At 42.9% G+C, this 16,704-nt stretch overlaps 1 protein-coding gene across 1 annotated transcript in view; it reads right to left on the reverse strand.

Annotated features, from left to right (window-relative positions):
- LOC115468509 (rho GTPase-activating protein 20-like) overlaps window positions 1-16,704 on the reverse strand; it is a 285,485-nt gene that overhangs the window by 123,393 nt on the left and 145,388 nt on the right. Inside the window, exon 3 of the mRNA XM_030200279.1 lies at window positions 9,786-9,956. Within this exon, the coding sequence (XP_030056139.1) occupies window positions 9,786-9,956 (171 nt within the window). The remainder of the gene's footprint in view (window positions 1-9,785; window positions 9,957-16,704) is intronic.

A 16,704-nucleotide genomic window follows, 5' to 3' on the forward strand; every position in this document is an offset into this window, starting at 1 on the left:
AATCCAAGTAAAAAAAAAAAAAAAAACCCACTCTACTTCAAAAGACAAAGTAGCCAGATATCCAAGTTGTTCACCCAACATCAACATATCACACTACTTTACCAGTTGTACACTGCTACACATTATATGTCAGTCTGTACCACTGTTCTTCAATGCAAGGCCCTGGGGCCAATGGCAGTCCCTGGAAATCTCTGTGGTAGTCCTCGGAGACTTCTGGGGCAGCCGGTATCATTGTTTTTTTCTTCACTTTCTCTGCCTCTCTTCTCTGCTTGTGACAGAAAGCAAGGATGAGGGGAAGAGCCACATGCTTGAAAGACAAAGCCTTTCTTAATAGAAGAAGAGAATGCATTTGGAAATACCCACCTCCTTGAGGATACCTTTGAATTAAAAGCTTGACCCACACTGGTGGGCAATGTTATGTCCCCCTGCATAGGAAGACACTCGGTGGCTCTCCTTCAGCTCATTTGGATCCAAAAGTGGCCCTGACTTTAAAGACTGCTGGTCTGTACACACATAGTGATGTTTACATGCATCTTGCTGTAAATTATTTTTTCTGTAATCTGATGCATTTCTTTCTGATTTCAAATTTGTAAGACACATTTCTTTGCACCTTTCACCTTAATTCAGTGTTCTCTCAGAAGAAATGAGATAGCAAATGAAAAAAGATGTCTGCTGTTTTTCTGTTCTGCAGAAATACCTTTACTGTGTTAAAAACAGAACCAGTTAGGGACTCTGGCTGATCCCTGAAGGACATCATCCTGGATACATTTTTAATACAGCTTGTGGAAAAACAAAGGCTTGGTCGTACTACCACTTTCTGCGGACTGGAGCATGAGACAGGTTACTAACAGATACAATTATTTCCTCACAAAGGATCAATCTAAGAGCTATAGTAATATTTTTTTTAGCAGACAAAGAATCTATTCTTTTGACCTAGAGGCTGGCAAGAAGTATTGTGTTATAAAAGGGAAGCTGCATTGTAAAACAACCCAGGTATTTTCCTTCACAAGGTTTGCAGAGAAGAGAAATGTGAAATAAAATAATGATCTGACTTCCTGCTTGGAAAATAATAAAAGAATTCTTTCTTCGGGAAGGCTAATTGGCCAATGTTTTGAGAAACACAAATGTATTTCTTTCAGCATTTTCATTATGTTTCTGAGTGATGACCTGCTTCTTCAAGTAAGTAATCACTGATGAATTTGACTGATGTCTTGACAATGCACACAGTAAAAATATAATATAATATTGAAATAGTACCCTTTCCACCAAATCTCCACTATTGGAAAGGAACTCTAGTCATGTCAACAGCCAACTGTTGGACTGTCATATACTGGTATACTTGCCCACCCATTGGTCAAATACAAATATATAAGTTTTCTCTTGAATGCTGGCTCAAGACAGCTGCTATACAGGAGTGTCAAATCCAGAGCATTCTGGGTCTTAATAATGCTAATGACAGTGTCGTAGTGTTTCCTGCTGCTACTAGCCCAGCAATCCTGAATCTGTCGAATACCAGCATTTCATAAGGAGCCATCCACTGAAGCATAATGAGTTAAGTTAAGCACTAAGGGGAGCTCTGGAGAGACAGAGAACATACTAATCGTCCCACAGTTCCCTTCTCAGCTGACCAACAAGACTACAGGAAAGGCAAGCTACTTCAACAGTGTGAGAAAGGAAATTGCAGCTGTCAAAGGGCCAGAATTAAGTTCTGGCCAAAAGTAAGGCAAGATTTTTATTTATTTATTTGTTACATTTGTACCCCGTGCTTTCCCACTCGTGGCAGGCTCAATGTGGTGGGCAATGGAGGGTTAAGTGACTTGCCCATAGTCACAAGGAGCTGCCTGTGGCGGGAATTGAACTCAGTTCCTCAGTACCAAAGTCCACCACCCTAACCACTAGGCCACTCCGTAGTACACAGAGTCAGTTAGCTTAGACAGCAAAGTTCCTCACCTGTAGCAGGTATTCTCCGAGGACAGCAGGCCAAGAATTCTCACAGTTGGGTGACGTCAGCCAATGGATCCCGGTGCAGACGCTGACTAGCGAGAAGATTGTAGAAGTTTCTAGCATCATTCCACAGCACATGCTCAAGGCAGTAATAAGATGTGAATGTGTGGAGAGAAGACCACGTTGTAGCTTTGCAGATCTCCTCTATGGAGGCTGACCTCAAGTGGGCTATGGACGTTGCCATGGCTCTGATATTATGAGCCTTGAAATGATCCTCTATAGTCAGTCTAACCTGGGCATAAGTAAAGGAAATGCAATCTTCTAGCCAATTAGAAACTGTGCATTTGCCGATGGTTACTCCCATCCGGTTTAGGTCAAAAGAAACAAAAAGCTGGGTGGACTGTCTATGGACTTTAGTTTACTCCAGATGGAAGACTAAGGCTCGTATGCAGTACACTTTTGCCAGGATGGACATGTGGTTTTGAGAAAAATGTTGGTAGAACAATTGACTGATTAAGATGGAACTCTGACACTATCTTAGGAAGGAAGTTAGGGTGCGTGCAGAGAACTAATCTATTGTGATGAAACTTAGTGCAAGGTGGATCTGCTACTAGGGCGAGTCAGTGAGCTTCAGGCCCTAGTAGCAGATCCACCTTGCACTAAGTTTCATCACAATAGATTAGTTCTCTGCGAGTCAGTGGCTCAAAAGGAGTGTCTCATCAGCAGGGTGAGGACTACACTGAGATCCCATGACATGGTGGGAGGTTTGATGGGAGGCTTTGTCAACATCAAACCTCTCATGAAGCGAACAACTAGAGGTTCTACAGAGATGGTCTTACCTTCTACACGATAAGCACTAACTGCGCTGAGATGAACCCGTACCGAGTTGGTTTTTAAACCAGACTCAAGAGAGCTGGAAGAGGTATTCAAGCATCTTTTATGTAGAGCAAGTGAGGGGAACTAAGGTCTTGCACTCACATCAGATGGCAAACCTTCTCCACTTAAAAGAGCAACACCATTTAGTGGAGTCTTTTCTGGAAGACAGCAAGATGCGAGAGACATCCTCAGACAAATCTAAGGACCTGAATTCTAAGCTCTCAACATCCAAGCTGTGAAGGCCAGGGATTGACCCTCATTCTTCGTGATGAGAGTGGAAAACAGTCCAATCTCCACAGATCTTCGAAGGATAACTCCAGAAGAAGAAGAAACTAGATCTGCCTCGGCCAATAAGGGGTGATTAGGATCATAGTGGAGTGGCTTAGTGGTTAGGGTGGTGGACTTTGGTCCTGAGGAACTGAGTTCAATTCCCACTTCAGGCACATGCAGTTCCTTGTGACTCTGGGCAAGTCACTTAACCCTCCATTGCCCCATGTAAGCCGCATTGAGCCTGCCATGAGTGGGAAAGCGTGGGGTACAAATGTAACAAACAAAAAAAATAGTTATTTAGTCTTGTCTAAGTTTCGGCAAAGTCTTCTTTATGAGAGATATTGGAGTATATGCATACAGAAGACCCCCCCCCCCCCCCCCCAATGTAGGAGAAAGAAATCTGCCTGCCATGTGATCTCAGAATGGAACATAACTGGGAGACTTTGTTGGTGAGATGAGTGACAAAAAGATTTACTAAGGGAGAGCACTCAGGTTATGCCCATGTTGAGAGACCACTCGTGCGGCTGTGCTCTTTGCCTGCCAGGTACATGGCTCGGACCATTCCGTGAAGGAGGGCCCACTGCCACATCCCCAATGCCTCCTGATACAAGTAGTAGGATCCCGTACCTCCCTGCATATAGAACATTGCAATCTGGTGTCTGTTTGAAAGAGAATAATTTGGTTTTGTGGCCAATTTCTGAAAGCCTTTACAGCATTCCAAATGGCCCTGAGCTTGAGGAAGCTGATATAGTAAGTCTTTTCCTGAGCAGACCAAGATCCTTGGGTGTGAAGCCCATCTACATGAGCTCCCCATCCCAAGTTAGATGTGGTGGAATTTGGCATGTAGACCCAAAGTCAAATTCGTCTTAACTGTCCACCAAAGAGCATGAGTCAATTCTGGAAGAATCTGGATGACATCCACTAGGCTCCCAGCCACCTGAGAACACTAGGAAGCTAGAGTTCACTGGGCTAGAGTCCACTGGACCTCTCTCAAATGGAGAGTGCCATTGGAGTGACATACACTGTCAAGGTCGTGCAGCCCATTAATCTCAACATTTGCTAAGGTGTGACCTGCTTGCTGTTTCGGATCTGCAAGGCAAGAGTTATCAAGGTCTCTGCTCTCGCTTCAGGAAAAAAAAAGTCTAAGTCTGGAACACTCTGGAAGCTGACGCGAGGCCCAATGGCAGAACTCGGTACTAGTAGTGGTGTTTCCCTATTTGAAATATGAGATACTTTTTGTGACTGGGAAGTATCAAAATGAGGGTATAGGTATCCTTTAAGACCAGACAGCATAGCCAATCTTGTTCCTGAATCATGGGGAGAAGGGTGCCCAGGGAAATCAGTCGGAACTTTTCCTTGACCAGGAATTTGTTCAGGGCCCTTAGATCTAGAGTGGGATGAAATTCTCCCATTTCTTTGGCCACAAGGAAGTACCTGGAATATAATCCCTTCCCTTCTTCCCCTGGCAGCACGTGTTCGACTGCATTTGTCTATATTAGAGCGGAGATGTCCTCTACAAGTACCTGCTTGTGTTGAGAGCTGATGCAAGATGCTCTCGGTGGGCAATTTGGTGGTCATTTACGTCAATGTAGTGCGTAACTGAGACAATCTGAAGAACCCACTGGTCGGAGGTTATAAGGGGCCACCTTTGATAGATAAAGTTTAGCCTCCCCCCTATGGGTAGGCCATCCGGGATAGTTACTTGTACTCAGTGTGTTTTTTCTAGCGAAAAAGGTGGGCGGTACTCAAATGTCAGGCCACCCTTCTGGGGTAGGGTGATCATTGAGAAACCCACTCCATAATAACCAGGCCCCCTGCAACCAGTCACAAAGTCTATGAGAAAGCAGAATTGGTATGTAGAGCCTGAGATCCTTCATTAAAACTTGGGGACCATGGGTCAATTTTAGCAGACAATGGAAAAGGTGCCGGTACTCAGTACCCTCGAGTACCCCCTCAAAAAAAGCCCTGCTTGTACTGCGGTCCTAGCAATTCGTCAAAAATAAAGAAAACATTACAAGCTGAAAAAACTAAAAGTATAAAAACAAAAATACCTGCACAGGAAGGCACTGTAAAGAAGAAGAAATACGCACAGTGAGGACACAACGACATATCCTCCCTTCTCCATGGAAAAATGAAGACTAAGCGACCTGCGCTCACACATTGGGCAGAAAGGCACCAGTGCATGTGCGGTGAGATGCTGCTAGAAACTTCTACAATCTTCTCATGAGTGTCCACACTGGGCTCCATCGGATGACATTACCCAACTGTGAGAATACAACTGGCTTGCTTGTCCTCAGAGAAAATTTATAAACAGCAAACCTTTTGCCCAAGAAATTAATTTTCTACACATTCAGTAAGGGGAATTAAATGCACAGGAAAAAAAAGGGCACACACAGAAGTTTCCACACTGCAAAATTTTGCCTCAAAGTAATAAAGGTAAGAATAGGGCCAGGCCTGACTCAGTGACATGCAGGAGACTCAGGTTTAATTCCTGAACCTGGCTGTTTTCTAGGGCTGAGAGGTGAGAGGAAAGCTGCCTCAGCCAGTAACCCCCCCCCCCCCCCCCACAGCAAACAACAATGACCCCAGATGGGTGCTGGATACCAGAGACAAACCAAGTCAACCTCTCTCAGCCAGAACCATCTGTAATTGCAAACAAATGCTCATGAAGGGGGAGGGGGAATAGCCTTAGATGAGCACACTTCAGGTAAACCAAAAGCTAAATTAGAAAGGAGGATCTGTCCAAGACACTGCAAATGTTCCACAATGCGTTTTACCCAAGTTTTTCTTGCTTTATTTCTCTTTTGGGATTTTTTTCTATATAGAAGCTTATCTTCTGTTCATAAGAGAAACTTGGAAAGGTGGGAGGAGCCCCAGCGGAGTACAACGTTTGAAGAAACTAAGGATGGTAGGAGGGCTCCCCAGAGGAGTAAGCAGCCCCTAAGGAACTATTGGCTTAGAGGAAAAGAGGCCAAATGCTCTCATGTGCCACTTCTGCTCCTGCCTACGTTCCAATAGAGGAGACAACCTAAGGGCTACTCCTCTGGAGGTCAGATTCCTGATCTAGCTGAATCAGCCCAGCACATGTCCACCAGCTACTGAAGACAAAAAATAATGAGGTCTTCCCAGTTGCATCACCTGTTACATCAGTGCTTAGTACAAAGGAAAAGAAATGGTTCTCTGTCTCCATCTGCTGGCAGGGAGACATAAATGAATCTGGACTGGTCTGGCAGGATGATAGGGAAAAGTTTTTTCTGATATTTATCATTTAAGGAGTCATTTTGTAAAGCTTTTTTTCTGTATGTAAAGCCTGTTTGACAGGCAGAAAAGGGATTTCATAAAAGACTGTATATGCATGTAAAGAATAAGCACACAGAAAACGTGTACCTCCTTTTACATAAACTGCATGAAGGCATTCCTAGAGGCATAGTTTGGGTGGAGTGGAAGTGGAGCAGCAATGTATATGAGTGTTTTATAAAATAGAGGCATATGTAAGTACCAGCTTATATCAGAGATACTTCCCATTTTCTACAAATACTAACAGAGTTAAGCATTAATGAAGAGACATTGTTAGTTACCTTGGATGTACATTCACTTTATACTGCAATTCCCCAGGAAGAAGCCGTTAAGGCAGTTCAAAATGCACTAGAAGATCGTCCTCGTCCGCATACAGTTCCTACTAAGTTCATATTACAACTAGTTGAGATTGCCCTATTTAATAACCATTTCATTTTTAATAATGATTTGTATTTACAGATCTCGGGTATAGCAATGGGAGCTTCGTTTGCTCCTTCAATAGCAAATATCTTTATGGGCCAATATGAAAAACAGTTTGTGTATACGGCACAAGGGTACGCGAAAGTCAAATACTGGGGTAGGTATATTGACGATGTATTCCTTCTCTGGCAAGGTTCACAGCAGGAATTGGAAGAGTTTGTTTCCTGCTTAAATAGATGTCATGCAACAATTAAATTTGAGAGCAATAGTCATCTAGAGTCGATTAATTTCTTGGATGTACTCATTAAAAAAGATTTTAGGACCTTGAGAACAGATGTTTTTGTCAAAAGTACGGACAGAAACTCATTATTGAGGTATGATAGCATGCATCCTTATCATCTTAAACAGAGTTTACCATTCTCTCAGTTCCTCCGCTATCGAAGAATTTGTGATACGGTAGAACAATATCAAGAATCCTCTAAGAAATTGCAAACGAAATTTAAAGAAAGAGGTTATCCTGATAAGTTGATTAAACGTTCGTATAAACGTGCTCTATATAATCATAGAGAATCTTTATTATCTTCGGAAACACAGAACAATTCAGATATACAACAACAGGGGGAAGCAAAAGTTATGGCTTGTGTTTTGAAATTTACCAATCGTTCTCCACAAATTGCGGCAATTTTGAGGAAACATTGGAATATAATGTCTACACAACCAGCATTTCTTGATCATCATTTAATGATGTCTTTTTCTCGCAATAGAAATCTTCAAGATCAATTCAGCTACGCAGATGTATGGACACAAAAACAAGACATAGTAGGACGTCATCAAAGATGTGGACATTGCTCGATTTGTTCAATAACTATGGAAGGTTCTGTGTTTACTTCTTCAACCGGTAGGGATTTTCAGCTTAGACAGAATACCACATGTGATTCTGTTAATGTGGTGTATGTGTTCTGGTGCCCGTGTGGCTTAATGTATGTGGGACACACTACACGCCAGTTCAAAACGAGGGTCATCGAACATAGACATTGTGTGACTAATCTGAGGTTGGAAGCACCGATGACACGACACTGTGTGCATTTCCAACATCAATTTGATCAACTAACCTGCATGGTCATTGACCAAGTGACATTGGGTAAGAGAGGGGGGGACATTAAAACTATATTATGGAGAAAAGAACAATTTTGGATCTATTTATTGCAAACAGTGGAACCTAAAGGTTTGAATCGTAATATAGAATGGAACGCCTATTATTAAAGATCATTGGCTACTTTTAGTAGTGGAACGATCCTATTGGAGCAACTCTTAAAAGAGGCGGGGCGTTCTAATTACGTAGCTATGAGTCGGAAGGGTTTATATTTCCGGCTAGCGATCTGTTCCTTTGTGCTAGTTAAAGAGGTCAAATTGTCAGCAAGTTCGGTGTTTTTGAGGTCCTAGGTGGATCCCAGTTATGACATTTTCCTGAAGCAGCCAGTCGTTGGCGAAACAAGGCGCACTTGTCGGAAGAGAGACTTAAAGAGAGACACGGAGGGTGTTTCTTATGACTGGAAAAGCTATTGTAAGCTATTGTAAGAGAGACACGGAAGGTGTTTTATTTGACTGAACAGTTGAGCACCAGTTCCACTTTTTGACTTCCATCAGCTTGGATTTAATGTTCCTACGGAGTCCTGCATGAACAGCAATCAGATAAGTGACTGTTGAACTGTTTGAATTATTAAAAGCTTGAGAGAATAAGAAAAACTGTTCTAGGTCAGAAATATAATAGCAGGCAGGAATTTAAATATCCAGGTGGTTGGGAAGGAGAATAAGTGGGGGTGTACATAGTAGGGAGGTGCACCCATTTCAACTTTTTCTGATAGTGGAGGGGTGAGGAGTTTTTAGACCATCCGGTTTTCTCAAATAAGTTTGAGTTTTTTCGGTTGGCTTTTTTTCTCCACTTCTCCCCACTTGAACCAGTGATAGTAATTTACTCCTCATTTGAATGGCAAACCAAGCTTAATTAGCAGTGGGTGTCCATGAGGTTGTTTGAGGTTCTTTTGTTATATATAATTGTAGATCCTGATTGTGGATTTATAAGTTGAGAGGGGTGACTCACCTATTGAGTTTTCCAAACCATTTTTTGTTAATAGTACATAAGTATTGCCATACTGGGACAGACCAAAGGTCCATCAAGCCCAGCATCCTGTTTCCAACAGTGGCCAATTCAAGTCACAAATACGTGGCAAGATCCCAAAGAAAGTCCAAAACATTTTATGCTGCTTATCCCAGAAATATTTTCTCCAGAAGGTGTAAATACATGCCTGTATTTACACCTTCTTCACAACAGGTGCAAATTTGTACCTCCGCATTTGTACACTATTGGGGATGGATCTGGAAGCCTAATTTATAAAGGCACATGGGGACCCAGGTTAAATTTATAAAATAGGTACCTTTTTGGATGTCTGACATACGTGCCTTGTTATAAAATCACCTTTACAAATTAGGGTCTATGTCCTAACAAAAAACACAAGCAAGCCACCTCACAGAAATTATGCACGTAAGTGGGAGCCCTGCCTTTGCCCACCCATGCTCCATCCTTGTGTACCCCCCCCTTGCAAATACATACTATGCAAGTTAAACGGGTATTAGACAGAATTTTTGCACATATGCATGTATATTCCATTATTCTAAACATTTACACACAAAACACATGCATAAGAACACCTTGGTTATAGAACTGTCCTTCACATTCCTATTGGTTAGAAATAAGAAGGGTAGCGATACATTCCTCGCATAGAAAGAGCAAGATAAGTAGTTCAAAGAAGTGAAAAAATGAGCACATCATGACAAATGCCTGCTTTTTCCCAAACACAGGAAAGAGAAATACAGTAATTTTATGTGCTTAGGGCTTCCTAGCGAGGAAATCCCTTCTGTGCTCTGAAGGGGAAAGGACTGCATTTTTAATTAGCACATCACACAGATATAGCACTTACTTAAACTTAGCAATGACCAGGATGTCAGTGAAAAGAAAGAGGTGTCGCTCCTGGGTTTGCAGGCCTGTCTTCAGCTGCACATGGCCGTCCATCAGGAAGGTTCTGCTGCCAGAAATAAAATTCTGTACCAGCGGACATGCTTCTGGGCTAATGGGGGAGGAGCAGCTCTCCCTGCAGCAGAGAACATAGGGAATAACATCAGGTATAATCAACAGCAAAAAATCTGAATGTAAGTGTTACTGAGCTTGGACAGCGCGGGGGATGGAGTATGCTATGTATGCACATATGTAAAAAGAAATACATTGGTACACATAGAATATACACGCACATTTAAATCTTTTTCAGAGCAGATGTAAGTTTATGTGTGGGCATTTGTGTGCCATTGAGGCTGAATCTAAAAATCTATCTTATAAAGGCACATGGGAGTTCATGTTGACTTCATAAAGCACACACCAGCCAAGGTCAAAAACCAAGTATATTTAATTAGAAAGAAACCCCTAGAAATAATATACACATTTCTTATAAGATCTCATGGACCTTCATAAAACCTACTTTCCCTTACTATTTGTCTGTTCACTGGAAGCAGGGAGGTATAATCATTGGTCCAATGGTATAAAATCGTAGTAGTAATACATTTGTCATTCAAAGTGAATAAATATCCCAAAACACTTGTGAATAGGCTTGTGAAAAATATTAAATTCAATAAAACCTTTTAAATATATCAAGCTGTGGTAAAAAGGGTCCCTGCAGTACCATCGGTGTGTGGATTTGTCGCGAGTTGAGGCCCCTTTTACACAACGAGTAAAAGGCAAAAAAAAGGAAAGAAAGAAAGAAAGAAATGGCTATGTAGTAAGTGCGCACTTGCCGCGTGGCCATGTCCAGGGCTCCCATGCTAACCCGGCAGTAACTACTGCCCGATTACCACCAGAGAAGCCCCCGGTGCCAAAAAACAAAAATATCCGGCAAAGCGGCAATATGGTTACCACTGCTTTGTAAAAGGGGCTTTAAGCTCACAGCGGCAGAGACATTAACCAGAGCTCATAAAGGTGCCGCCAAGCAAACTTCACAAAAATGCTAGCATGATCAGGTTTCAAGCAATCAAGTCGCTCTGCATCAGTGCTCAATCTTTTAAATATTTTTTGAATACTTTTCACAAGTGACTTTCCCAAGTTCAATGAGCAGCTGGGTGAGAACAGGGAAAGTCTTTGTGGCAGCCATTTTAAAGAGGCGGCAGAAGCGTTTAAGAAAGAATGTGTTTTCTTCCTGCCCCAAAGAGGTCCCTAGACCACCAGGGTTGTAAGGTAGGCCAGGGGAGGGGAAACGAATTGACATGTTGCACATGGATGGGATGGGAGGGGGATGGGAACGTGTATATTATCAAGGAACATGTATTTTCCCACTGAAGAGACACTTTGAGACAGGTCAAAAAATTCTATCAAATAATCCAAACAAATTATCCAGTTTTATAAGCCCTCAGAATGCCTTGATACAAACTGCTGTCCACAGCCTAAGACAGCCCCACACTGCCATTACTTTTCATTGCATAGCTGTGGTCTGAATGCCTTTCCGCCAGGTATTTATTTTCAAAGACAAACTTTGCTTTTTCTTTCCTTCAGCCCACTAAATATTTCAGACAAGGGATTTTTTTTTTTCTGGCGTAGGAAAACTGTAATTATGATGGTCAGTCTTAACAAAGGATTATTTGTTTCCACACTACACTCTACATGGTATCTGAATTTATCAGGTTGAGGCCAGCCTTGCATTCTATGTAAATTCCTTACAGGAAATCACAACAGAACTTCAAAAGCAATCTTACGGTATACATTCATTGCATCAAGACGGAAAAGAATTTGGATTTAGCTCAGGATTTTTCTTTTCAGGAGTAGCTCAAAATGAGTTACATTCAGGTACAGAAGGTAGTTTCCTCTTCCCTGAGGGCTCTGAATCTAGATTTGTACCTAAATCAATGGAGGATTAAGGTGCTTATTTAGAAGCGCTATTTATGTTTCAGACATCCATAAACCAGCATTTTGATGTCTATAGTACATCAACATCCAAATCCCGATTTTACAAAGCAGAGATATGAACATCTAAAACTAAAGAATGACCATATGGCAAGGAGGTGTAGTCTAGTTGTGTTATAGATAGGACTATGGAAGGCCTGTAAAATGGAAGCTCATACCCCATTACAGAAGGGGAATGAACATCTATGTCCCAAATGATGGACATCGAAATCTAGAATGATACCTGGGAAATCTAAGCATCAGAACAATTCTCCTATTGAGCAGCACTCCATAGGAGGGATTAGGGGAGTTCACATCCTTAATCCCTCAGCAGCTGGTGTCCCCCCACCCCCGAAAGTGAAACTGGCTCCGTTTCAGCTACAGGAAAAATAAATGCTTATGTTTCTAAAATAAATTATATAAACAGTTCTGTTGCCATTTCAGAACATGAACATCTGTGTGCTGCCACAGGAATGCTCATGCTCCAGTTTTACCCCATTGATATTTCAGACCTTTATTTTTCTAAAATGGATGTTTCCACTGCAGGTAGCCAGTGCGTAGACCTTTGTTTCTCCATGTATTCCAAAACAGAGTCCATGTCAGCAGATCCTGTTCAAAAATACTACAGGAACTTGAGGTGTCCCGACCTAGATGTCACAAGTCCCATCTGTACTTATTTATCTATATGTTCCATCTTTGCTTATACCCTACGCTGTCTATTAAAATGTTCTATTGCGTATTGTGTTGACATTGTACGTAATACACTATGCCATACTTTGTATTGTTATTTGAATATTTTTGCTGCTGTAATTGTCTATTGCTTATGTTTGATTTATTCTTATTATACATTTCTTGGGCAGACTGGATGGACCGTGCAGGTCTTTTTCTGCCGTCATCTACTATGTTACTATGTTACTATTTCTAAAGTGCCACTCTAAGGGGTCCTTTTACTAAGCTACAGCAAAAGAGGGCCTGTGCTGGCATCAGCTCATGTTTTTCATGCACACTGAGGCCCCCTTTTACCGCAGCAGGTAAAAGGCTGGGGTTTTTTTTTTAAAGAAATTGCCACGCGGCCATTTCGGGGGAGGAGCACTTACCGCCATCCAGCAGTAACCAGGCAGTGTGTGGCAAAAATATTTTTGTAGCTCTGGAAACAGTGCACAGTGGGGGTGGGAACTACTGCCAGGCTGCTGAAGTAGTCCGGAGGTACTTCCGGTTTAGCAACCCCCTAAGTGACTTATCCAAGAGTACAAGGTGTATCAGAGGGATTTGAACACTGGCTTCCCTGTTTCTCAGCTCACTACTCTAACCATTAGGCTGTTCCGCCACTTCTTACAGCATATTACATTAGAAACTGAAGGGAAAGCAGCAAACTTTCCCATTACTTCAGGCACAGGTGGCTTAGAGAGGTTGGGGGCAGACAGAAAATGAATTATACACTAGTTATTCTCCCTTGTAAACTCAGATGCAAACTGTAGCTTAGGTCCAAAGTGAGGATAGTTTGATGGTCTCCATCATGTGCTCAGGGGAATCTAGGTCCTAGAAATATTCATATTCCAATAGGAATATTGTACATTTGGTTTCTTTATCTTCATTTTGCTCTACTAGTCTCAACATGAGAATTCACTATTTATTTATTTATTAGTTTTGATGTACCGCCTTTTAGAAAAAATTCACTCAAGCCGGTGTATAATAAGAATAAATCAAACATAAGCAATAGACAATTACAGCAGTAAAAATATTCAAATAACAATACAAAGAATGGCGTGGAGGGGCATAATCGAACGCAAACGCCTATCTCCATGGGCGTTTATCTCCGAGAACGGGTCCGTGAAGGGGTGGGCCAAACCGTAATTTCGAAAAAATGGACGTTTTTGAGCTGGGCATTTGTTTTTTTTAGCGATAATGGAAACTAAAAACACCCAGCTCAAAAACGTCCTAATCCGAGCCATTTGGTCATGGGAGGGGCCAGGATTCGTAGTACACTGGCCCCCCTGAAATGCCAGGACACCAACTGGGCACTCTAGGTCAGTGCAGTGGACTTCAGAAAAAGCTCCCACATGCATAGCTCCCTTACCACGGGTGCTGAGCTTCCAACCCCCCTCCCCCAAAACCCACTACCCACAAATGTACAACACTACCATAGCTCTTAGGGGTGAAGGGGGCACCTACATGTGGGTACAGTGGATTTTGGAGGCCTCCAATTTACCAGCACAAGTGTTACAGGTGGGGGGGATGGGCCTGGGGCCACCTGGATGAAGTGCGCTGCGGTACCCACTAAAAGAGCTCCAGGGACCTGCATACACGCAGGCCTCTAGGACTTGTTGCTGCTGTATAACATTGGCACACCAGTTGACACCTGAAGACTAATCTCTCCGAAAACGTCCTTTATTGGAATAACCGCGTTTACTCACAGTTATCTGCAGATCAGAGGTTGTGCCCCACTGGCAACGAGTCTCTGAGATTAGCAGTAGGTCAGAGCTGGCAGAATGCTGTACAATGCCCTCTTTCAGCCACATTCAAGGGAAGAACTAGGTTCTCTAACGTGGCTAACACAGGAAAGGGAACTAAAACTGGCTTACAAAAATGGCCACTACCGCATGGACTACAACAGGAAACACAACAGGGCACACTCTGACCCAGTAGGCAGGGGGAAAAGCACCATGGGAGAAGAGCCTACCAACTACCAACATCGTGAGACTGTAACACAAGCTAATGAAATCACGGAGCCCAATACCCTACACCCACCACAATGCAATGCTGATGTGACCCTGTACTGCACCCGAGAGCCACATCTGACCCAGGGAAAGGCTGTGACAGGATCGAACACATTCTGTTGTCATGGAGGTGGGTACAGCATTTGAGGCTGGCATACAGGCTGGAAAAAAGTTTTTAAAGTGGGTTTTTTTTTGGTGGGAGGGGGTTGGTGACCACTGGGGGAGTCCGGGGAGGTCATCCCCGATTCCCTCCAGTGGTCATCTGGGCAGTTGGGGCACTTTTTTGGGACTTATTCGTGAAAAAAAAGGGTCCAAAAAAAGTGACCCAAAATCGCGGTCAAAACGCCTTTTTTTTCGATTATCAGCTAAAGACGCTCATCTCTCCTCAGCTGATAACCACGCCCCAGTCCCGCCTCCACCAATACCCCGACACACCCCCATCAACTTTATTCGTTTCCGCGACGGAGTGCAGTTGGAAACGCCCAAAATCGGCTTTCGATTATACCGATTTGGGCGCCTTTGCGAGAAAAACGCCCATCTCCCGATTTGGGTCGAAATATAGGCGTTTTTCTTTTTCGATTATAAGCAGGATAGTGTATTACTTACAATGTCAACACAATACGCAATAGAACATTTTAATAGACAGCGTAGGGTATAAGCAAAGATGGAACATATAGATAAATAAGAGAGTAAGAGACGTTAGAAAATAAGGTGACTAATTTAAAGAAGGTTGCAGACTTGTGTTACGTGAAACCTTTCAGGGAGTGCATTCCATAGTGCTCGCTTGCGGGTATCACCTCGTGTAAAGTCTTTTGGAGATGGTTTGGTTAGAGATACCTCTTGGGAAGACCTTAGTGTCCTTGGAGGTGTGTATGTAGAGGGTCATCCTGTTCTTCAAGTACTCGGGACCATTTCCTTTAAGGGCCTTGAAGATCAGGCATACTGTTTAAAATTTAGCCATGTATTGTACAGGTAGTCAATGAAGTTTCTGACGTTGCTTGAAACCTTCTGAGTCTTGCTGCAGCATTCTGAATCAATTGGAGCTGGTGCAGACCCTTTGTAGTCAGACCATTGTAGAGTACATTACTGTAATCCAGTCTTGATGTTATCATGGTGTGCACATCTGAGATAAGATTTTCCTTCTCGATGTAAGGAGAGAGGCAGCACAGTTGTCGCAAATAGTAGAAGCAGTTCTTGAAGGTTGCTTGGATTTGGGGAATCAGAGTAAGTGTTGAATCTAACTGTATTCCAAGGTTCCTGACTTGTGATTTGAGGGGGAGTTCGTACTTCCCAAAAGTGATTTTGATGTCAGGTACATAGCCACTTGTGTTAGGGACCAAGAGAAGCTCGGTTTTACTTGGGTTCAGGCAAAGTTTGTTATGCTTAGCCTATTCTTGAATTGATGTTAGGCAGGTAATCAGTTTATTCGGGGCTGTAGGTAAGTCAGGTTATGGGTATGAGTAGCTGCACACCATCCACATAGATTTAGACTGAGTGTCCAGTGACTGAATCAGCTTGGATAGTGGTTTGAGGTAGATATTGAACAGAATGGATGACAGTATCGATCCCTGTGGTATCCCACAGTTCAGTGCCCCTGGTGGCGATGAGGTGCTGCTAAACATTATGGATTGTTGCCTGTCTGATAGACAGGATCTGAACCACTCAAGTACTGTTCCATTGATACCTGTTTCTGCCAGTCATGCTAGCATATCATGATCTACTATATCTTCCTTCATCACTTGTGATCACCTTAAATCTATTCATCAATCCTGAAGCAATATCACTGCGGTATTATCACTAAGGATCAGTCTCCAAATATGGGCAAATATATAGACACTGGCCCCTAGCAGTAATACCACAATACTACTACTAGTGGCTATTTGAGGTGTCTGAATTGTTGAGTTGAGAGCAATTGGGCATTGTTTCCACTCCACAAGACCTCAAGGACCCCTGCTAAGGGAGAGAGTTGAGGATGAGGGGCAGGGGTGCCCAGGGGTGGCACCATTCTGAATGGGAGACTGGCCCTGAGGGGGATGCCATGTGCTGGATAGTTGCCCACACATGGGGGGGCTTTGTCGTAGGGGGGGATTCAGCATAAGGGACATACTGCCATCAGGGGGAGTCACCATGTTGGGATTTGAGCCCTTTCCAGAGGGAGCATTTATTTTGGAAAGCTGCTCCATTTCTATGTGTGCATGG

The sequence above is a fragment of the Microcaecilia unicolor genome, chromosome 4 (genome assembly GCF_901765095.1).
Source record: "Microcaecilia unicolor chromosome 4, aMicUni1.1, whole genome shotgun sequence".
Lineage (NCBI taxonomy): Eukaryota > Metazoa > Chordata > Amphibia > Gymnophiona > Siphonopidae > Microcaecilia > Microcaecilia unicolor.